At 47.9% G+C, this 21,858-nt stretch overlaps 8 protein-coding genes across 8 annotated transcripts; 5 read left to right on the top strand and 3 right to left on the bottom strand.

The window, feature by feature from the left end:
• Positions 1–82: 82 nt before the first annotated feature.
• L199_002352 (uncharacterized protein) lies at positions 83–2,195 on the bottom strand (the record flags this gene model as incomplete). Its single annotated transcript, XM_064888096.1, has 8 exons — positions 83–212; positions 271–613; positions 670–719; positions 769–1,085; positions 1,142–1,618; positions 1,687–1,757; positions 1,815–1,982; positions 2,030–2,195. The coding sequence occupies 8 exons, from the start codon at positions 2,193–2,195 to the stop codon at positions 83–85; spliced, it is 1,722 nt and encodes a 573-aa protein (XP_064744168.1).
• Positions 2,196–3,604: 1,409 nt separating this feature from the next.
• Positions 3,605–5,323, top strand: L199_002351 (uncharacterized protein; the record flags this gene model as incomplete). The annotated part of the gene is made up of 3 exons (XM_064888095.1): positions 3,605–3,943; positions 4,000–4,224; positions 4,277–5,323. 3 exons carry the CDS (start codon positions 3,605–3,607, stop codon positions 5,321–5,323), a joined length of 1,611 nt encoding a protein of 536 aa, XP_064744167.1.
• Positions 5,324–6,524: 1,201 nt separating this feature from the next.
• On the top strand, positions 6,525–8,530 carry L199_002350 (uncharacterized protein; the record flags this gene model as incomplete). The annotated part of the gene is made up of 4 exons (XM_064888094.1): positions 6,525–6,829; positions 6,879–7,149; positions 7,200–7,542; positions 7,599–8,530. 4 exons carry the CDS (start codon positions 6,525–6,527, stop codon positions 8,528–8,530), a joined length of 1,851 nt encoding a protein of 616 aa, XP_064744166.1.
• A 537-nt stretch (positions 8,531–9,067) lies between these two features.
• L199_002349 (uncharacterized protein) lies at positions 9,068–11,088 on the bottom strand (the record flags this gene model as incomplete). Its single annotated transcript, XM_064888093.1, has 5 exons — positions 9,068–9,227; positions 9,316–9,423; positions 9,579–9,762; positions 9,806–9,860; positions 9,916–11,088. The coding sequence occupies 5 exons, from the start codon at positions 11,086–11,088 to the stop codon at positions 9,068–9,070; spliced, it is 1,680 nt and encodes a 559-aa protein (XP_064744165.1).
• Positions 11,089–11,375: 287 nt separating this feature from the next.
• On the top strand, positions 11,376–12,494 carry L199_002348 (uncharacterized protein; the record flags this gene model as incomplete). The annotated part of the gene is made up of 3 exons (XM_064888092.1): positions 11,376–11,833; positions 11,916–12,124; positions 12,193–12,494. The coding sequence occupies 3 exons, from the start codon at positions 11,376–11,378 to the stop codon at positions 12,492–12,494; spliced, it is 969 nt and encodes a 322-aa protein (XP_064744164.1).
• A 324-nt stretch (positions 12,495–12,818) lies between these two features.
• Positions 12,819–15,814, top strand: L199_002347 (uncharacterized protein; the record flags this gene model as incomplete). Its single annotated transcript, XM_064888091.1, has 9 exons — positions 12,819–13,097; positions 13,151–13,292; positions 13,342–14,265; positions 14,313–14,426; positions 14,474–14,815; positions 14,870–15,161; positions 15,217–15,364; positions 15,420–15,625; positions 15,682–15,814. 9 exons carry the CDS (start codon positions 12,819–12,821, stop codon positions 15,812–15,814), a joined length of 2,580 nt encoding a protein of 859 aa, XP_064744163.1.
• A 205-nt stretch (positions 15,815–16,019) lies between these two features.
• L199_002346 (uncharacterized protein) lies at positions 16,020–17,015 on the top strand (the record flags this gene model as incomplete). Its single annotated transcript, XM_064888090.1, has 6 exons — positions 16,020–16,124; positions 16,175–16,215; positions 16,270–16,572; positions 16,624–16,735; positions 16,786–16,875; positions 16,935–17,015. 6 exons carry the CDS (start codon positions 16,020–16,022, stop codon positions 17,013–17,015), a joined length of 732 nt encoding a protein of 243 aa, XP_064744162.1.
• Positions 17,016–17,036: 21 nt separating this feature from the next.
• On the bottom strand, positions 17,037–21,687 carry L199_002345 (uncharacterized protein; the record flags this gene model as incomplete). The annotated part of the gene is made up of 6 exons (XM_064888089.1): positions 17,037–19,559; positions 19,632–19,796; positions 19,842–20,416; positions 20,575–20,940; positions 21,000–21,099; positions 21,145–21,687. The coding sequence occupies 6 exons, from the start codon at positions 21,685–21,687 to the stop codon at positions 17,037–17,039; spliced, it is 4,272 nt and encodes a 1,423-aa protein (XP_064744161.1).
• Positions 21,688–21,858: the final 171 nt, after the last annotated feature.

The following is a 21,858-nucleotide window of genomic DNA, read 5'->3' as shown; positions in this document are numbered from 1 at the left end:
TGGACACTTCTTGCATTGTTGTACACAAACATGGTGGATATTTTTAATCAAACTCACTATAGAGAAATGAGGAAAAAACCTTTTACTTAGGCTGTAGAGGTCCTTTAGCAGGTCCATTGACCACTTCACCTTTACAGGTGAATCGAGATCCGTGCACTGGACAATCGAAAGATTTCTCGGCGGTGTTCCAGGCGACGATACCTTTCAAATGACTATACCACCTCGGGTTAATCAAGCTCACAATTACAATCGTCAAGTGTGATAACTTACGGACACACAGCCGTCATCTTGTGGATTCCGCCGGATTCATCCTTATACACAGCTATAGGGCTTAATCCCTCTCTGACCACATCTCCCTCGCCAGGAACAAGATCTTCGATATCCTTTACAGTCTTGGTACATGCTACTGCCCATTTGGTATAGTAAATTTGATCAGATAAATTCTCCTTGACCATATCCGGTAAGGTCTTCAGAGCTTGCTTCAAGTGAGATCCACTGTGTTGTCGAGATGGCGAGAATGTGTGCGCCCATGGATTCTTTTTACCGAGAATGAGATCGGCGATGAGCAAACCTCCGATGGCAGCATAGGTAAGGCCATCACCGTTATCACCAGCTATGTGTGTAGGCATTGTTAGTGATGGACAGGGTGTTACTTGGATATAAACTCACTGTGGACATAAACATTGTTCGTTCCAGGGTTTCGACCGATGTAGGCGATCCTGTAGATGAATTAGTCTTATTCGTGTGCTATATCACATGGTAACTTACCCATCTGAAGAATCCAAGACTTGACCACTCCATTTGTACTCTACTTCTCCTGCGGCAGTCCACCTTTCCCTAGCCCATGATTCCAATCGCTGGAATCTCTCCTCATAATCATCATGTTGACCGACTTTTTCATCTTCACCTCCAACGACCAGCAGGCTGTAGCCTTCTTGCTTGTGTGGGGTGACTCGGACATAGTGGTATGGATCCGCAAGATCCCACCATAGTGCTTCTTCACCGTTAGATGATACTGAGGAAGTAGGGATCTTCAAGGCTACTGCATATGTTCGGAATGCCTCGACTCGTTCAATCATGACCAGCTACAGTGTGCACATCAATATCAACTCTAGTCCTTCTACTGATAGAAGAGATTTACCTTTTGCAATGGAACATTCGTAGCCATTACCAAAGCTTCAGCCTGGATCTTCTTGTCATTATCTAATATAGCAGTAACACCACCGTTCTCCTCTTGGTAGTTCATGTATCTCGTCTTCTCGTAAATCTCACCGCCCATATCAGAGACCACTTTCGCTAAGGCTTGGAGGTACTTGGTAGGATGGAACGTAGCTTGATTGCCGAATCGTACAGCTGGTCCACTCTTGAACCCTTTGATATAAGCGTCATTGACGATCGACACGTCTAATTTACCAGTCTTCTCAGCAGCATCATATAATTCTTCAAGAGTATCAAGTCGGAACTCCCTTGAACTTGTGGGTAGCCCGTGGAACATGTATCCCGGAAGGCGAACGAAGTCACAGTCTATCTTGTGCTTGTCGACGATCGTAGCAATTCGATCAATCGCTGCTTGTTGTGCAGCAGCGATTTGGGCTGTACCTTCTGCCCCATGCAGATTCTACGAAATATTTTTCATCAGCTTTCAGTGTTGTATAATGAAACAGAAATAACTTGGAGCGTACATACCAAGAATTCGTTGTATTCGTTATCTGCCGATAAGTGTCCTGTGGTTCTACCAGTTTCCCCGGATCCGATTTCTATCAACTGGTCAGCCTCGCAGCACACCGAACGTAAAAGCGGTACTTAAGACTCACTTCCATCCTCCAGCAAAACAACCTTCTTCATGCCGGAGCTGAGCAATTCATAAGCGATATGTAGGCCAGCTATACCACCTCCGACGACCACCACATCTGTCTTGGTATCTTGGGTAAGTTGGGGATATGAGGGTGGTTTGGACAAGAGATCATCCCTTTCCAACCATACTGTACTTGGTTTCAGCGATGGACCCACACGTCATGAATTCACTCACCCGTCTTGGTAGCACCTGAAGAATCTGTTCCGGACATGTTTCTAATAGCGGCGTAAGGTCTAGGGATTCCCTGGTGAAAACTGATATTCCAAGCGAATCTAGCTGATCTGATGGGCGATGATTTATTCCTTAAGATGGTTGCACAATTTCGTTTGAACAGAAGCATCACGCGGTGGTTTTGGAAGAAGAAAGCGCAGGAGATAATACCATGTAGAGTGGGTTTTGTATTGGACCAATCATGGGGATCACGATGCACACCGGTTATCGATCTGGAGACACTGTATTGTATGTACGTATCATTGAAATGTGAAAAAGTGATCACAGGATTCCAGCAAACCAAACAGCGTCATAACGTGATGTGAAACCAGGCACTGTCGAAATCAACCTATGACGACGTGGTATGACGAGCCAATCAACCTTGGGTGATTTCACTACGAGTAATCTCTTAGTCCATACGCAGAATTGTGTCATCTGGTAATCCTGCAATCGTGCATGTTCTACGATTGATGCATTCGTTTCAATCCATCAAATCGAGCTAGATAGTCTTAAAGATCGGAGCTTTTGCCTAAACGAGGATCAGCTCGAATCGATAAGTTACACATGTCCTAACCAGATTGCCAACAGGAATGTCTGCATGCGAAATCTTGATCGATCCCAGGGATCATCACATGGACTCGGATTTTACTTCTATCGAGTTAGCTCGGTAGCCGAGAATCATTGCGGATTTGCCATAAATCGACTCCAGAAGAACAGGTCCATTGAGGATCCAAGTCTGCGAATGCCAAAGTACGTAGCCGGAAAGAAATCATGGAACATGAGCGACCATGCGACAAGCCGTCTATGGCTCATGAAATGAATGGTTCTAGTGTGTCAGGATCAGCTCCACCGCCACTGTAAATACAAAATGGGCATTGTCGTCAGAGGCTCATGCATGGATAGTTCGTACTCCGAGCACTCTTACAAGATAAACACGACGTTCCATATCGAGCGTCCCGCAGGTTGTGGTGTGATGTTGAAGAAAGATACTGAGTCTTTTGGTTGGGACTCTAGACATAGGAAGCGGCCTAGGTCCCCATGCTGGCTGGTACCATGAAAGACAAGTAGTTTCGCACGTCGATGATACCCCTCAACCTCAACCCCCTTCGGCTAATCCCTCTTACATCCAACGATCCCTTACGGGGTCAATTATCAATGCGCAGCTTCACCGGCCAGGCTGACTTCGGATCATGGTGTTTGGGTTGTCGAAGAATACAGATCCACACGGAATATTCAAGATGGCATGATTGATCATCTTTCGCATTTAGCCGAAGATTGCGCAATCTCACGTTACGGATCAACATTGGGTACTTGCCCAACAGCCAAGACCGATATATTGCCAATATGCATGCATTATTCTATTGTTTGCGTACAGCGAAGCAGAAAAAGTTCGTCGGATAACCGGCAGGATGAAGTATGCAAGGAACAAGGTGGGATAGCCTAGTGTTCGGCCTGAATTTTATCTCTGAAAACTTGTTTTCATTCCTCTGTGTACAGGTGGCCTTCTGGTAACGTTCGACACTGATAGAGAAATTCACCATGAGCGAGTATTACCAATTTAAACAGCCAATAAAGCGAGTAGCTATCATAGGAAGTGGTCCAGGAGGTGTCCCAGCCGCTCGACAACTACGTGATGCAGGTTTAGATGTTACTGTCTTCGAGCGACAAGACGATGTTGGCGGTATCTGGAATTGGAAGGAAGAGACTACTGGACCTCTCTCAGTGCCCACTCCTCCGCCGTCAGTTGGCGCATTCACCCCAACATGGGGTCAGGATGGTGTGTATGAAGATCCAAAGAGAACTCGTCGAAATCTCTTCAACCCACCAAATCCATGTTACTGGAACCTTACCAATAATGTGCCGACCCAGACCTTGGCGGTGAGTTGTTGTTTAGCCCTCCCCCCAACCCCTTCTCTGACTAATTTTCTGTGTAGTTCAAGGACTTCCCGTACCCTCCTGGTACACCGGACTGTGTTCCTCACTGGGAATTAGCGAATTATGTGCGAAGGTATTGGAAACACTTCAACTTGGCGCCAATTACCCGGTTGAACACTCGAGTGGAGAACGTATCAAAGAACTCCGAAGGAAAATGGGAACTGAAACTGAGGACACTGGAGGAACTGGAAGGTGGTAAGGTGAAAGAAACATCATACAAGGAAGTGAGTCACGGTAATGGATCACATCGAACGAGTGCTAATGCAATTCGCGTAGCTGTTTGACGCGGTTCTCGTCGCTACTGGTCATTACAACGCACCCTTGATCCCCAACCTCCCGGGCGCTGACAAGTGGTATGAACGATGGCCTGAAGCCTTCCTTCATTCTCAAGGATATCGTCGACCGGAAGTGTATGCTGGGAAGACTGTTCTCATCATCGGGGCAGGTACCAGTGGAATGGACATTGCTCGAGATCTAACTCCTCACGCATCGAAAATTCTTGTTTCTGCTCGAGTGAGCACCAGCGCTCCCAGTGGATACCAAGCTTTCCGAGCAGCACAGCGATCGAGATCGACGGAAAAGACAGAGAATTTGGAAGAGATCAGAGCTTTCAGGTCGATAGAGAGTGTGGAAACGATCGAAGATGCACATATTGAACTGGTTGATGGAAGGGTGATACGTGGAGTTGATCATATCATCTTCTGCACTGGATACCAGTACTCGTATCCGTTCCTACCACAATTTCATCGAGACCCAAACTCACCTCAAGTCCCCAATAGTTCAGAACCGCTCGTAGAATGTGGTGATCAAGTTCTCAATCTCTACCGTGATGTGTTCTATATCCCGGACCCAACTCTCACTTTCATCGGTATCAGTGTCAACACCTCTGCCTTCTCCTTCTTCGAATATCAATCCATTTCCATCGCTCGGGTGTTCTCTGGGAAAGCAAGACTTCCTAATCAAGAGAAGCAACGAGATGCTCTGGAAAAAGTGATTGCCAGGAAGGGCAAGGGTAAATTCCGACATTTCATGGGACAAGAAGGCGAACGAGAATATGTGCGAGATACTGTCGCGTGGATCAACTCAGACGCTGAATGGTCTGGTGCGGAGAAGATTGAAGGACATTCGAAGGAATGGTTGCACGAGAGTGATCAGATAGAGATCAAGATAGCCGCTAAGTATGGAGTTCAGCCAGCAGGTCTAGCGGATTTGGGGGGTAATGCGGACCCTGTAGCAGTACCAGAAAGCGTAAATAAAGTAGAAGTAGGACCCATCGAGTGCGGGATACAGTTGACACCCAAGCTGATCGCTGCTCCTGCATAGATCAGATTGTTGGTGCATGTGGATATGCATTTCTTCCATCATAAGTTCTTCTGAGCTAGATCGAAGACCATGTGACTGAAATACACCAGAGTCCAGAAAATCACGTGAAGGTCGCTCAACGGATATCTGGGATTCATTTGGTTCGCGCTGTAGCACGCATCCCAGCTCATATCAGCTCTGCTTGCATACAGGACCGATAGTAGTATCGGTGCTCACAAAGTTGAACAGTGTCAGCAATGCCGCGCACGATATATGAGATCGGTAAGGACGCTGGTGGACTAGGCACAGGCTCAGACCGTCACTACACAAAACATTTCTGACAGCCTGACCTCTTCACGCTGGTGAGCTATGTTGGAAAACAGTCGCGCCGCTCTAATCCTTCTCAACGTTTGCCGGATTATATCGGCTTCTTCCACGGTTGAGCCAAATCTGCAGCTGCGAGTGATTCAGTTCCATCCTCGCCTCAGGGTGCACACCAGCTGCTTGCTGCATCGTTCGTCGGAAACATCATCCTCCCACACCTCGAGCCGTGTGACTGACTCCAACTGCAGGAAATAGAAATACGCAGTGAAATTGGAGCTGTAGCGACCACCGCGGCTGCCAGTCTCGGATTTGACATTGCGAAAATCAAATCCCATCTTTCAATGCGGCTTCACCCATTATGCACTTCCACTCCACACTTGGATGAATGAATGCTGCGTCGCTTCAGCTTCACCGCTGTGGTAGCTCTCGGCCGCATACAAACTCTTCACCACCTCTCCAGCTGCCGCCGTAAGCGCTGGGGGCGGATGAGCCTATCAGATATGTAACCTTTTGACCTGGACTGGAAATTTTTGGCAGCCTCGTCCCTGAGTTTCGATTTCCCGCCTAAACGAGTTCGTTGATGATACCGCACAGGAGGGCAAAAATCCGACTTGGCAGTGTTTATTTCTGGCCTGTACCTAAAAATGAATCGACAGGATTTTCCCGGATTCCTTGTCAGATAAGCCAGACGATGAGCTCCAACAGAAGTAACGAGATCGGCCGAATAAAGGTGTGAATTTTTTTTTATCAGATAGATATCTCTACGACCGATCATGGCTGAGAATTCGGTGGACACTCGAATAATACATATATAGTGAGCGGATCAGTCAGTGAAGGGGCATCACGCCTTTCTCCTCTCAACATTTAACAAGATCAGAACCCACCATCAAGTCCCGTTATGTCCCATTCCCAACAAACGGAGCTGCCTGATCAGGTAGTAGCAGATCTCGAACCAAGCTACATGTCAAACAACACGACTCAAGGCCCACTGGCTAGTGAGGACTCAGATAAGGAGAAAAACATCGAAAATGACGGTTCAGCACTTCCTCGACTATCGCATCGACCTCCCACAACCGAAGATGGATACGACAACCAGTATAAAATTGAGGATAAGCCCGATGAAGATATTCAGGAGGGTGTAAGAGAAGCTGAAGCTCTTACTCTTACCTGGACAAGGAAATGGTTGATCGTAGCCTATGCCATGTGAGTGAATCGTGTCATATCCGACAGAAAATGAACTCATCATTCGCAGCATGTTCCTCCTCTATCTCGTTCGAGCATTCGAGAGCTCGGTCACCTCTAACCTTGGTCCTTACATCGTTTCCGGTTTCGAGGCACACTCCCTTATTCCCATCATCTCCATCGTTGCGGACATCATGGGGGCCGTCACCTATCTTACCGTTGGTCGAGCTGTCAATGTATTCGGAAGATTGAAAGGTCTGATCGTGTTAGTTGGACTCGCTACGATCGGAATGATCCTCAGTGCTACTTGTAACAACATTGCTACATACTGTGCTGCCCAAGTACGTTCTCCAGCTGGAACCGTAGGCGCCTGATGCTGACGATTATACAGGTGTTCTACGCAGTTGGTTTCGCTGGTATGATCTTCTGTGTCGACATCATCACCGCCGATACATCGTCACTCAAAGATAGAGGTCTTGCCTACGCTTTCACATCATCGCCATACATCATCACTGCTTTCGCAGGATCTAAAGCATCTGAAGGGTTCTACGAATCCAACTGGCGATGGGCTTACGGAGGTTTCGCGATCATCCTTCCAGCTGTTGCCACTCCATTGATCGCAATCATGTTCTGGAGTAAACAGAAGGCGAAGAAGAATGGGTTACTCCAACCCAGAAAGCTTTCCGACAGGACTTTCGTTCAATCGTTATGGTACTATGCTGTTCAATTCGACAGTGAGTGCTAGGTCAACTTGCATCATGAACTAAGCTGACCCCTTCGTCCTCTTCAGTCTTCGGCATGTTCCTCGTCGCCGGTGGTCTCACCCTCTTCCTCCTCCCCTTCTCACTCGTGTCCACCTATGAAGACTCATGGAAGAATGGAGGTATCATCGCCATGATCATCATCGGCGGTCTCATGCTGATCTCCTTCGCCTTCTTCGAACGATATCTCGCCCCCGTACCTTTCATTCCTTGGAATCTCTTGGTGTCTAGAACAGTCCTTGGTACTTGCATCTTTGACTTCATATACCTTATTGCCTACTATTGCTGGGCGAGTTACTACACCTCTTACCTTCAGGTCGTATATGACGTTTCGATCTCCGTCGCTGGTTACATCAGCAGTGCCTCCGACGTCGTCAACGGTGTATGGTTAATCGCCGTCGGTATTCTCATCAGAAAGACTGGATATTACAAATGGCTCATGTGGCCAAGTGTCTTGCTCTATGTCTTATTCACCGGTTTACTCATCTACTTCCGAAACCCCAATCAGTCCGTCGGCTTCAACGTGATGTGTCAAATCTTCCTTGCTATCGCTGGTGGTACTCTGGTCATCTGTATGCAAGTCGCCGTCCTCGCTTCTGGTAGTCACAACGACTCTGCTGCGCTTCTCGCCATCCTCAGCACATTCGGCAATGTCGGTGGGGCTGTGGGTAACTCAATTTCCGCCGCCATATGGACTCACACATTGCCCAACGCGTTGGCTTCTCGACTTCCTGCTGACACAATCGATCTTCTGGACGATATCTACGAAAGTCTCGACGTCCAACTGTCTTACCCAATCGGTGACCCAACTCGTACCGCCATCATCGAGGCTTATGGTGTTGGTCAAAAACGAATGTTGATCGCTGGTACTGCCATCATGGTTCTCTGTTTGGGATGTCTCCTGTTCATCAAGAATATCAAGGTGTCGGAAATCAAGCAAGTCAAGGGTATGCTTTTCTAATCTGGATATCTTCACACGTACATACATAGACCATTATAATATGCATTTCATCTTATTGGATACAGCTTTTTTGCAGGGCATGTCTATTCAGTAATGTTATGATGTCGATATGAGTTCGCATATAGACGGTAAATACTGGTTGGGCAAGTCAGTACGATGCACTATAACTGGAGCGATATATAGATAGCAGTAGCAACATCATACCTGACGCTTGCGAACACATGCACGTCCATATACGTCACTCGATTTTCGGAGATATCGACCCAAGATAGACCTTTCATAAGCTTCGATGCACAGAAGACATACACCATCGACACACTATCACCCTCGTGAGAGACGATCAAGGAGATAGGCTGAATTTCTTTCAGACCTCGACACACCTTCACCTTACTAAGTAGCTTAACTCAGTAAACCCGAACAGGTCTGGAATATCAGATGTACTGGGGCGGTCGACTACCTTTGGCGACATTGTTTGATGTGTCTTCCGTTTCGATAAATCTACATATACATATGCATATACACAGGTACATTTGGCAGCTACGTACCCCAAACCTCCAGGCCGACGCAGTCGAACAAAGAAGCCTTAGAGGACTTTCTCGGGCTAGATTCTGAGAGAATTTCATTATCGTAGGCCGGGCAAGTGGCAGAGGAATTTTGAGTGAACGTAGAATCGAGCAGCAAACCATATGTCCCGTCACTGATTTAGCAGAGTGAAGTCAGAACATAACAAATAAGGATCTGACATGTATATTAGACATGCTTGCACTCGTGAGAAGAGCACTTACCCACCGCCGAAAGAAATGAAACCAGATTCGCAAAGAGCGAAGTACTGATTTCTGCCTGTCCAACGGTAGACTCGGACACCGGACACAGCGTCAAGCTTGAACAAGAATCTGTAAAGCAAAGTTCACAAGTTTCAGCATGTTGTTATAAACAGTCTTTCGAAAGGCTTTATCGCGAGGATTTGCGGCAGGATTCAATGGTCGAGGGAGGCAAGAAAGATGGAACCTAAAGGCAGGGACATGCATTCCGCCAGAACCAAACTTACGATTCGCCAGTTCCATAATATGTTCCTTCCCGCTTCATGATGGACTCGTTGATATAGGCACCAAATCGATTACCTCGACCATCGCGGACGACCAACAAATTGCCGGAAGTCCTGTGAGTCTGTCCATACCGTTCCACCAGGCGATAAAGAGTGGACAGTGAAGCACCATGCTGATCAAGGGAAACTTCGGAAATCATGAGCTTTCATCCAGCTGACTACGTACTCACATAGAAGGATCCAATTCCCAGACAATCGTTGACGGGGAGGTAAGTGACCACGCAGCTGCGTTATAATGAAATCAGCAAGGAGAGTGAAAGTGCGAGTAAAAGGACTTTACCTTATCTGCATCTGCTGACGTCAAGACTGCTTCAGTGCTATCACGTCTACCAGACAAGGTGACCTTCCCCCATTCATCGTCTTTGTCGTTATATCTTGGTGAAGCATTCTGGCGAGGGTCGAAACCAGGCGCACCCGATGGTGCCCTGTAGCTTCCTGCAACTTGTTCGGCAGTTGCGAAAGGGCTCTGATGGGTGATATCGATAGGAACGGGTTCGGCATGTTTTGTGCTTGCTATATGTTGATTTTCAGTCGGCACGATGTTATGAGGAGGGGTAAATGTAGAGTTGGTAATGGCAGATCGCCATTTCGATGCAATTTTAGACGTTGTTGCTAAGGTGTCTAGAAGCTTTGAGTGATGAGGAGGACTTCTCGTTATCGTTCGACGAAGATCTGAGCCTTCAGACGAAGAGCTAGGATTCGACGATCCCGTTATGGTTATACCGGGATCGTGTTGTTGTACCTTGCGCATCTCTCTTGCAGCGCCATCATCCTTGGGTTGATGAGCGGGATGGAAAATGATATCGTTACCAGCATCCGTAACGATAGGCGGTGAGCTGAGACTAAGAGAGAAATATGGTGACGACATACGTCTTGGGGATTTTAGAGGAGGGGGTGGAGCGTAATCTGGGGATATCTCTGAAGGACGAGGTGGTAAAGGTATATGTACTGGAGACATGGACCGTCTGCTTGGTTGAGGTGAGTAGTGAGGTGTTGAAGGGGGGACTCTTGGATTGTCGTGGGTCCGATGAGGTGTCACATCCTCCCATACATCTCCTCCCAGCAGATCGACTTCCATAGAGGCTGGAGTTGTACTCTGAGAGGGTCTCTGCGAAGATGACTTGTTAGCCCTCTCGAGGGTCGAATGGTCAAAGGAACCTAGCAGATCGTCATCGTCCAGCAAGGAAGTAATATTTGAGACTGGGATTCCCGTAGGTTGAGAGACAGGGTGGGAGTGGAGCTGGATTGGAGGATCCTGATGATGACGCTGCTGCTGCTGCTGCAATGGTGGGGCTAACAGAGGTGCTGAGTTGAATGACCCGAAGTCGGCAGAGGAAGAAGGTTGATGAGTTGAGGATGACGAGGATGGAGGTGTCGGCGAGACGGGGAGTGCTCGTGGATTGTTGGGCGGCAGAGTGAGATCGTTGAGGTCGTTGCTGTCGTGACTGTTCATGGTTTTGATATATATGAGAATGAAACGAACCGATGAATCAATGAATCAATGAATGATTGAATGATTGAGTATGGATGATGAACTGTTGAATGACTCACTGTTCGACCACCTCCACTCGTTCTCTTGAGAGTGAGAATTATCATGAGATCATTTTGATTATTGTCTCACTTATCATACATACCTTGACATCTTCTCCCTGCTTGATCCATTCAGCTGTCCATCTCTCAGCCACTCCGCTGTCCTCTGTGTGACCCACTACCCCAGTCTGTAGATATATTTCCGTCGCAATGGGCAAGACGAAAAAAGTCAGGAAGCAACCCATCTCAGCCTTCAGTCCCGGCCCTGATGCTGGCCCTTCGAAACCCCAGATTCCCTCTACCTCAACAGCTTCGACTGCCCGTGGCCGTCTTCGTTCGGGAGCTGGCAACAGAACGGTAGTGTCAAGAAAGATCACGCAGTCAACTATCACTCGATTTCATACCTTGCTCAAACAGCAGGCCAATCTGAAGCGAAACCTCAAGGCTGGCCGAGAGAAGGATGGAGACACTGAAGTTCAAGGGATACAGAGACAACTTGATTCGATCGAACAAGAGATGAATGAGCTTGGTGGTCTCAACGCATATCAGATAGCGAGTACTCTAGGGCAATCCAAGGAAAGAGGTGGAGACAGCTCGAAGGTGCTTGTGAAATGGTTGGAAGAGCTGGGGATCAAACGAGAGAAGATGGCTCAGAACGAAAAATTGCGGTGAGTATCTTGGGTCATCTCACATCACAATTTGGTATGGATCTAAGCTTCTTCGCTGACTTGGATGATATGTAAAAGATAGTATGTTGGAGATCGGTGCATTGGTCCCCGATAACTACGCCAGCTGCTCGAAATGGATAGACAATCATCCAATTGATCTACATTCTCAACATCCTGATATCCTCGAGCAAGACTTCCTCGAAAGACCTCTACCTTCTGGAGAGCAGGACACGTTCGATGTTGTCAGCTGCAGCCTGGTGCTGAATTTCGTCAGCTCGCCTGCTGATAGAGGTGAGTGGGAGGGTCTGGTACATTCTCCATGCATGCTGCTGTCAGCTGATTACAATGGCACAACACAGGCAAGATGCTCTCCCTCATACATCAGCAGCTCAGAGGAGAATCACCCTCATTCCTCTTCCTTGTCCTACCGTTGCCATGCCTGACCAACTCCCGGTATCTGACTCTTAACACTTTCCAGGAGATGATGCGAATAATAGGCTTCACTTTAGAGAAGGAGCAATGGAAACCAGGTGGGAAAGTAGGCTACTGGCTGTGGAGGAAGACTGATAGTGCCGCTGGAGATAGCGATCAATATAGGAAGAAGGCCGTGATACAGGATGGTCCCAAGAAGAACAATTTTGCTGTTGTATTATCATCATGACACGAATATGTAAGCATATGCACACGACGAGATCCCATGCGAAGCATGCACGACGTACTGGATGAAACTGTCCGTATCACACTGCATGATGGCACAGATGAGCTGCAAATTGACATAGTCATTGGGTATGATCGTGTATATATATATATACCTCACCATGCGCACTGCATAGTGAATTTCCGCTCCGCGCAATAGCATTTCCGTTCTCAAACAACTCTTCTCTCCTCCCAAAGATATCTAAACAACAACAAAGCATGACCAATCAATCATCATCAGCTTATGTCTATTCCATCAGCGATAGCATCAGGATCAGCATCGGATAGGATGCATCCACGGAGATCCGATGCACAACATGGCATCGCTGTCAAAGCTCTTGAAACGGCCAAATCCCGATCAATGACGTCTCTTTCAGCTCTTTTAGCTGTCCTGTTCATCTGGATCGTCTATCACTTCTACCAGAGGGATCTACAGGAATCAGGATCTTGGGGGTGTGAAATGAGCTGGATGTCTCCCTCGTATCAGCTCGTTGAATGGCAGGATAATCCCATACCACGTTACCAGGTTTACCTCTATCGCGAGCAAGGTTTGGAGATGGAGTCATCTGTGAGTGCTCTAGCATGGCACTTGGAATAATGAGGCTGACTCTGTTCCACTAGCTAATTGGTCACCCCGTCATCTTCATCCCAGGTAATGCTGGCTCATACCAACAAGTGAGGTCTATCGCGTCATCCGCCGTCAGGCAGTATCAAGAACAATCTTCATTTAGGCGGGGCATGATGAAGCTGGACTTCTTCACGAGTAAGTGACTCGTATCACCTTCGCTCTTGAATCTGACGGTCTGTTCCAGTCGACTTCAAAGAGGACTTTTCTGCTTTTCATGCGCGTACTCTCTCCACACAAGCCGATTTCATCCGTCATACTGTACGCCGGATACTCGCTGAATACAACCATCTACCTTCTTCGGAGCGGCCTTCACAAGTCACGCTGCTAGCTCATTCGATGGGTGGTATAGCTTCTAGATTGGCTGTTACGGTAGAAGACATCTCCAATTCGGTCGACGCCATCCTCACCATGTCTACCCCTCACTTGACGCCTCCCCTCACCATCGAGTGGGATATGGAACAGATATATCAAACGATCTCTCACCCCATTCGACCACTACTCATTTCATTATGCGGTGGAATATCAGATACTCAAGTCGTATCTGACAGCTGTGCTCTCCCTTCAACCCTTCTATCGGAAGATGATGGATTCGCTACCTTCACGACCGGGATCCCTGGGGTCTGGACAGGGGTAGACCATCAGGCTATCGTCTGGTGCCATCAAGTACGCTATCTCATCGCCAAGGCCCTTCTCCAGATGGCTTCGATACAATCTCGGATCGACAAATTATCTATCGCAAGGAGTGCCTTTCTCGGAGACTATAGCTTGAGATCTTCCCACGTAGATACACACAGTCTTCCCATCACCTCTACCGAAATGACGATCATAGCTGAGCCCAAGACGGAAGACTCTCACATAAATCTGGCGGTTCAACACTGCACGGACAAGTGTCGAGATATTCCGCTCACCCACTCACTTGTGCCGCGACCTAGGAATATCAATGCCCCTTTCCCTCTGCCTGGTGAGGGCGTCAAGAGAGACGAAAAACTTCTGATTGTCGATGTTAATCCGAGAGGAGTAGACGGAGTTTTGGAAGTGCGCACAGATTCACATCGGATAATCGAAGCCAGATCAAGAAAGGTGATGACATCGCAGACATCGACATGGCGTGAGTTAAAGGACTTGTGGATGATGCTTATGCTGATGAGATGACAGGCGCCAACGACTCGTCACGTAATGCAACTTCCCTCATGCTGAACTTTCCCAAAACTCGCTCATCGTCTTTGCTTGTACATAAAGTTAGAACCATCCTAGCTGGTAGCTGTGACGGTGAGTAAAGAATGTGGCTACTTGACTACATACTGATGATGTCTCAGGTCTCCGTCCCATCATTCAGCATATTTCGATACCCTCATATCCTTTCCAAAACGTCACATCGGAATCTCGCTCGTACCCTAATACCAAAAGCGGCCAATCCATATTTTTGCATTCGCATGTGGAAAGCATACCTTTCCAATCGGGAGAAAGTACTGCCAGCGGTGTGACTCTGAGAATTGTCCAACAATCGGATTGTCGAGTTGAGCAATTGCAGATTTCCATAGACACTTTTGGCATCTTGGCCAAGATCGTCACTCGCTACCGAATGACCTTTATTTCATGGCCTTTGGGGTGGATCGCGGTCGTGCTACTAATGCAGTTGCAGGTATTAAGGAGAGAGGGTAAGTCGTCACAGGATCGATGGTCGATATATTGCCGACTTTGTATCATCATAGGGAGATTTCCATCTTTTGGTGATGGTCTGGAGCAAGTAGGTCGGCGTTGGCTGCTTGGCTGTTGCGTGTTACTGGGCGTTGTAAACATCGTACAAGCATGTTTGGGAACTACCCTGCATCTCAATACCCTCATGCTCGGGACCGTTGACCTGGCTCTGCTGCCACTTGTAATTTTTATGGCTTTGTGGACATTCAGCTTGACATGTGTCGCTTGGTTTGGAGTTCACTTCATCAATGCTTCGCTTAGAACCATGGTGTTACGAGCTTTTGGAAGGGGGTCTCAAGAGTCCAAGTGAGTGTGTCTAGAAGTCTTCCGCTAGCCCTCAGCTGAGCTGACTCTTTTTCAGTCATACCATCAATACTCATCCCTCACGATCGGTATTCCTGATGTGCCTGATCATGGTCCTGGTATATTTGTTCATACCTCATCAACTCGTCTTTGTCGTGTCGGTGGCAGTACTATGGGCCAGCCTCATATGGAAAGATCGTATAGATGTGAGGAACACTTTCTATTTGCTTAAGCAGACTGGTGCTCACGTATGTTCCGCAGATATCCGATGAATTCGGAAATACCATTTTGTTCTTAATGATCTTCCTCTTACCCTTTAAAGCGACGACGTTACTTGTCTGGGGTAGAAGTTTATGGACCAACTGGCAACATCCGTTGTCTATCGAACACAACATACTCTACGTAGGACCAGCCGTGCTCTTGACAGTTTTGTGTGCCGGTGGTAGCAGTCCTAAGAAGAGGAATATGTGAGTGGTTGTCTCTTCAGCTTTCTATCTCGTCAACCGTTGACTTGTGATCGCAGAACGATTCAGATTTGTCGAATGAGCCTGTTCACTTTTGCAATCTTAGCTTTCGTCTGTGGTAGTCGGTGGACATGGATGCTATTACCAATGGCTCACATCGTATTGCTGGCTCTGGTAGGGGTGATTTGGTAAAGAATAGAACATGTGGAAGAAGATAATGACTTTTAGATGATCCAGTAATGAAAGTGATGATGTCACGATTTCCTCTTATGAACATTTCAATCGTAACAGCATCAATATATGTAGCATCGTCGATTTGTTTGTATATGCATATAATGTACAGGTTCCTCCCTGTCGTTTTTCACATCAATCTATCCCCCAGTTGAAGAGCTATAAGATGACTGATAGGGCGGCATCCGTGGAGAAGGAATTCAATGCAGCCTCTACATGGTTATCATCCGCTCCATCTGCCGCAAGTTTACCAAATGAAATTAAGCTGGAGGTGAGTCTGTTTATCGATACCAACCAACTCGCTTATGCTGCATCTAACAGCTTTACGGGTTATTCAAATACATCAACACACTAGATGGACCGTGAGCGAGTTGCTACACATCATGTTATGTCTCTCATCTGACCCCCTCCCAAAGTAACGGAAGTCGTCCTTCAATCTTTTCACCCGCTCCTCGAGCCAAGTATGATGCTTGGGCCGCTCAGCACACCAAATACTCTTCCAAAGGAGATGGGGGGAAGCAGTTGGCTCGACAGCGCTATATAGAAATAGCTTTGCAGATCGGTTGGTCTGGTAAAACGCCCACCGAGGAGGAGGAGGACGTAGATCTTGAGAATCTAGATGATGAACCCATACGGAACAAGAATTATGGTCGAGAGGATAATCCAATAGGTGGTGTAAAAGTTAGCGTCATGTCTGGAGAAATAGATGAAGACGATCAGTAAGTGAGATATCTCCCATATTACTTGATGTAATTGTCGCTGACAAGCAGTGATCATAGTGACACCCATCCTCTTCACCTTGCGGTATCAGACAATGAAGTGCAACAAGCAGAATTATTGTTGAATCAGGATAAAACGTTGGTACACCTCAGGGACGAATTTGTGAGTTTTGTAGCTCAGTCGGTGCAGTGCAACGCTGACTACTTCAGTAGGGATATACCCCACTTCACTTAGCAGCTGATCGAGGGCACATCGAAATGACTAAGCTGCTGCTTCGTTACGGAGCTGATAGGGATGCAGAGGTGAGTGCAATTTACACTCGTTCAAGTGTAATCGCATCTCGCTTACAAAGTGTCTATAGGACGAAGACTCTCAAACTCCTTTGCAATTGGCGGAAATCTCTGGCAGAGACGAGATTGTAAAACTGCTGAGGCCAGTATAAATGTTGTATGCATAGAGCTATCTAGCTATCAACGCACGTCCGATGTAACCCAGCTCCATTGGCCCTGACGACCGTCTCTTCTCCATCAAGCGTTTCTCCGCAAGCCCCACAATCGGAGGAGACTAAAGTCCACCCACTTTCTCTTCTCGCTTTCAAAATCGCCAAAATCTCGAATAGATCCGTTTCAACAAGCCGAGTGGTCATACTGAGCATCTCACCTTCTGCACGGTAGGAGTCGAGCATACCAGTGAGGATCGTACGGAATTCGGCATAGGTGCGCCCCTTCTGACCGCCTGTGTTGGTCCCGGTAGTGGATGCATCGACTAGCTTCTTGAAGAGTCGCGGAAAAGACAGCGAGGGCGATGACGAGTTTACGAGCGAAGCAAGGGTCTCTTGCACAGTGCTTCGAAGAGCCGCGACTGCGGCATTGGCGGAGGTGGTATCTTGCATGGGTCGTAAAGCTGAGACTGAATGTACCAGCTCAATGATCGCATGCAGCACTCCCAACCACATGTCTTCGACTTCTCCGGTAATTATTCGAGAAAAGGAATGCTCCCGGCACAGCCGTGTGGCCATTCGTGAGACAGATTGAATGTTGGAGATCGCCATGTGAATCGTCCCTAAATCATCAGATAGTATTGCTTCTCCAAGGTCTAGACCTAGATTGCGAAGGATATTTCCGACCATGTCGAACGTTTCTTCAGTCTTGCCCAAGCGATTGAGTGCCCATAATTGTCCTTCGAAGATCTGTCGAGACTCGCATTCGGTAGCAAGCTGGGAGAGATCAAAGTAATTAGGTTCTTGAGAATCGAGGAAAGGAATCAGGTGATCGGGATCATTTTGACAAAGAAGCGAAATGTATAAATGTCGAAGAGGTTGATCGACATGATCCGAACGAGTCTCAGTCTCGGGTTCAAGAAGACAGCGCAAATACGCCATCTGCTTGTGTGGAGCGGACGACAACGCCTCAATCGCGCTGGAATGGCAAGAAGGCAGGTCTCGATCGAGTAATGTGGCGGTCTGACGAACACCAATCGTCAATAATTGGGGTAGAGCTTCAGAGACGGCTTCGAAGACTTCTTCAGACGCCGAAGCCGAGGTTATGATATCGTCGAGATCGGCGAAGACTTGATCATCAGATTCCGGATCCCTGAGCAGAGTCGAGATGAGCTTGCCCCATTTGTGCTGCTGTCGGTAGGATGTCCGCAAAATTCTATAAAAGCCTGCTTGATCAAAAAGCTCTAACATCGCATCGGAATCGTGAGGCGTGTAGGCGGAGAGCAGATATTCGGCAGCAAGTTGTCTATCTTCGCGGGTGCTCTGATCGGGATCGCTTGCGAGACTGACCAAGATACGATGGAGCGTCGATGGAGGAATGAAAAGGAACTGGGGGTACTTTGGTAGATTACGGGCGACGAAGATGTGGAGAAACGTGATATCTCCTGGGTGGAAATATTCTGGATCCATGACATCGAGCATGAGGTTGACGATGGATTGACGGTTCATGGCGCCAGAGGTGTCATTCAGATACGAATCCTCGAATGCGATATCCATGGAGTGCAGAAACGCTTCGGTGTCGAAGCGCAGTAGCAGATTGAGATAAGGATATGGTGGTTCAGGGCCATCACCTGTGAGAATGAGATCGGTTGAGGTCGGCCAAGAGATTGTTCGACCGGCAAAAATGAAGGAATAAACGTCCGTACGAGCCGTATGAGCCTGGTCATCGGGAAGCGGTTCTCCACTTGGATACGATAGACCCGACAGCACTGACTCTACATAGGCGTAGAGCTTATATGCGTTAGGTGCCCATTGTTCGAGATGTTCGGCGTTATCCCCAACGAGAGAGGGCCGATTTAAACGATCTTGCTGAATGTCTCGGACCACATTGATCAATTTGACCAGAGGAGCTACGTAATCTTGCAGCGCTCGGGTGTAGACATAGATCATCGCATCCCAGAGACCATGAGCCTCGCACATTGTGATTGCATGATTGATGTCGAGCGAGGTTGGATCAACATTCCAGATGATTGCTTCTGCTTTATCGAGCTGATTTTTGTCCTCGTGGGACTTGATGAGCGCTTGAAAGACGCTGGGTGGGATCTGCCGAATGCCTCCGGAAAGGATATGGGGCTCCAGTAGATCGAGAAATATCCCTTGGATGCCGGCTTGCGCAAAGTGTTCGTAGCCTTCGTCGAAAAGGAAGCTGAGATCTTGCATAGAAAGGCACGCTTCTATTGAAGCGGCAGCAAGGCCTTCGAAGAGACTGGTTAAGTCGATACCCTGTCCGAGATGGGTATTCTCGGTGAGACGATCAGGTGAGAATGCCCATCGCAGAGACGCAAGCAGGAGCTCATGCAAACGCTTTGCAATGACCTCTCTGCGGGTATCGATATCTTCTGGGAGATTGATCGTATTGCCTGTGGCCCGATTTTCGTAGTACGCCAAGGCCGTCTGAATGGCACCGATGAAATCGCCTTGCTGAACATGGGAGAGGATCCTATCGTTCCAGTGCTGAAGCGTACCGACTTGAAGAGTGGTTTTGGTCTGGCATGTCAGCGACCCACTGCTTAAGTTTGGACTTACAAGTAGAAACAGTTTATCCCGATAGCATCTCACACTGCCAGCAAGGGACTCAAGAGGTTTGAAGGAGGGCGATTTCGCCATATGGGAGAATGAATCTTGAGAAGTGAGGAGTCGGGTTTGCAGTAGCGTCGTCTCTACGGGCGCCATAGTGTTCGTACTCAAGAGGAGAAGTTGATTGGAGGATATAACCAGAATATGCTGTATCAAGGAGTCAGCTAAGAGACACTTCGACTTCAGACTCACGTTATCGTCATACCACTGCATAGCCCGGACTGGTTCACTAGTCTCAAAGGTCTTTCCCTCCTCAAACTCTGGATCTTTACCATGAATGTATAGCAACCGAATAGAACGTCCCCAAGCGTATGCCAGAATGGGTTCTTTTGCTAATGGTGACCAGACAGCGCAACCGATTGATCCTCCATATTCCCCACCGAGATTATCCCTCATCTTACGATACCAAGTTTTTGGGGTCGGTTTCAATCCGACAATGACCAATTTAGCAGGAGTCAATAGAGCCGACAGGTTTAAAGAGTCGACGGGACGCAGCTGATCAGAAAGTGGTAATGGTAAAGCGGCAAATAGCGTCGTTGGTCTCTTTAGTGGCTTCTCGGGATCCGGGTAGCTGCCAAGCATCCGAACAACATCGTTGCTCTCAACACCGATGACTTTCCCAAGACTCCACCAGAACGCCCGACCATGCTCATCCCCACTGACGATGGAGGTATGCCGAGCTCCAACGAATCCGATGTGTAAGATGCGACTGTTCTGCAGATGCCCCTCTCGGCGACCAGATAGAACTTGGGGGAGGGTCAGAGCGACTGTCGTACGAGACGCTTTGCTTGGATTGGACAGGTCGTAGAGATGTATGTTTCCAGATGCTCGACCAACGGCGATATAGGTTTGATCAGATGATATGGTGACGGCAGTGACGGGGGAGTCTGAACGTCAGCCAAAGAACGAATACAAACTAACTCACCGCTTCCTTCGTTGGGTAAGATGTATTTCAAATTCTGATCGAAGCCGTACACCAGCACAGTCCCTCTATCCGTTCCGCCGGCGATCATCCCTCTAACATCCACCACTGCGGGTGTCTCTTCCCGCGAGAACAGATTGACAGATAGTCGCCGCAGCGGATGGAATGCAAAAGCCGGATCCTTGGATGATATTTCTGGCTGTTGCTGTGAGGGGTTGCTATCGACCGAGAAGGTTTCAGACTTTGTCTCTGATATCTGCGAGAAATGACTGGCTGTACGCAGGTGAGATAGCTGAGGTGGTTGCGTGGTGTGTTGGGTAGAATTCGATGTTGTACGCATATGCGAACGTAGACGAGATATAGAAGGATCTTTGGGTCAAATCGCTGCGTCAGTTACCATGGAGACCCATAGCCAACGAAGTACTCACGTATAAAAGAAGCCCGCTTGTTAGGGCTCGGTGAGGGTAAGAACGACTTCTTTTTCAGGTTGTTCGATATGATGGATGGTGTACGGTCAGAATCCTTATCCTATTGCTTCATCAGCCATACTCATGTTAGTGAGATGCTACTCACCAAGCCAACAGAGTCATTCAACCTTCCAAATTCCTCGTCTCCCAAGGAGCTGCCATCAACTTCTCCAGCCTTTTCTCCTACGATATTTTGGAATGTCCTGCTATAGCCATGATTAGGAAAACGGGACTGAGGGCTGGGTGTTCTGGGTGGGGACGTATAGTCGTTTAATACATTCTGTAAACCTTGCTCATATCTCGCTATTTCGGATGGAGTATTGCATCCAGAGGTCTGCTGCCGAGAGGATGGTATACCAAAATGATCACTCGGGCCGTCCTCCACCGTTTCAACGTCGAACGGTTTATCAGAAGGCATACGCCAGTTTATAGGGGCCAACTCTTGTGCGGAAGAGGGTGAGGGAGACCGCTTCCAGTAGTCGCTTGGCCCAGCGTCCATAGCGAACATTTCTTCGTCGGCAGGACCATCTTCATCGGTTGCTGACTTCCATAGAGGCAGTTGCGGTTGACCCTGAGCTGGGACTGAGCGGTTGTTGGAAGAAGTGGATGACAATAGGGATTGCTGACGAGATGAAGACGCGGCTGGCATGGTGACTACAGGTTATCTATCGTATCATAGAGGAGGTTGTCTGAGGGGGCATAGGTGGTGCAATGCTATGCTACACGACGATGATGATATTGATGATGATGATGAGGGGAAGAAGGAAGGAGGAAGGAGGAAGGAGGGTGAAGGTATCTTTAGATATCCATTGCATGACAT

This window comes from Kwoniella botswanensis, chromosome 1 (genome assembly GCF_036426115.1).
Source record: "Kwoniella botswanensis chromosome 1, complete sequence".
Lineage (NCBI taxonomy): Eukaryota > Fungi > Basidiomycota > Tremellomycetes > Tremellales > Cryptococcaceae > Kwoniella > Kwoniella botswanensis.
This window is presented reverse-complemented; position numbering and strand designations above follow the sequence as displayed.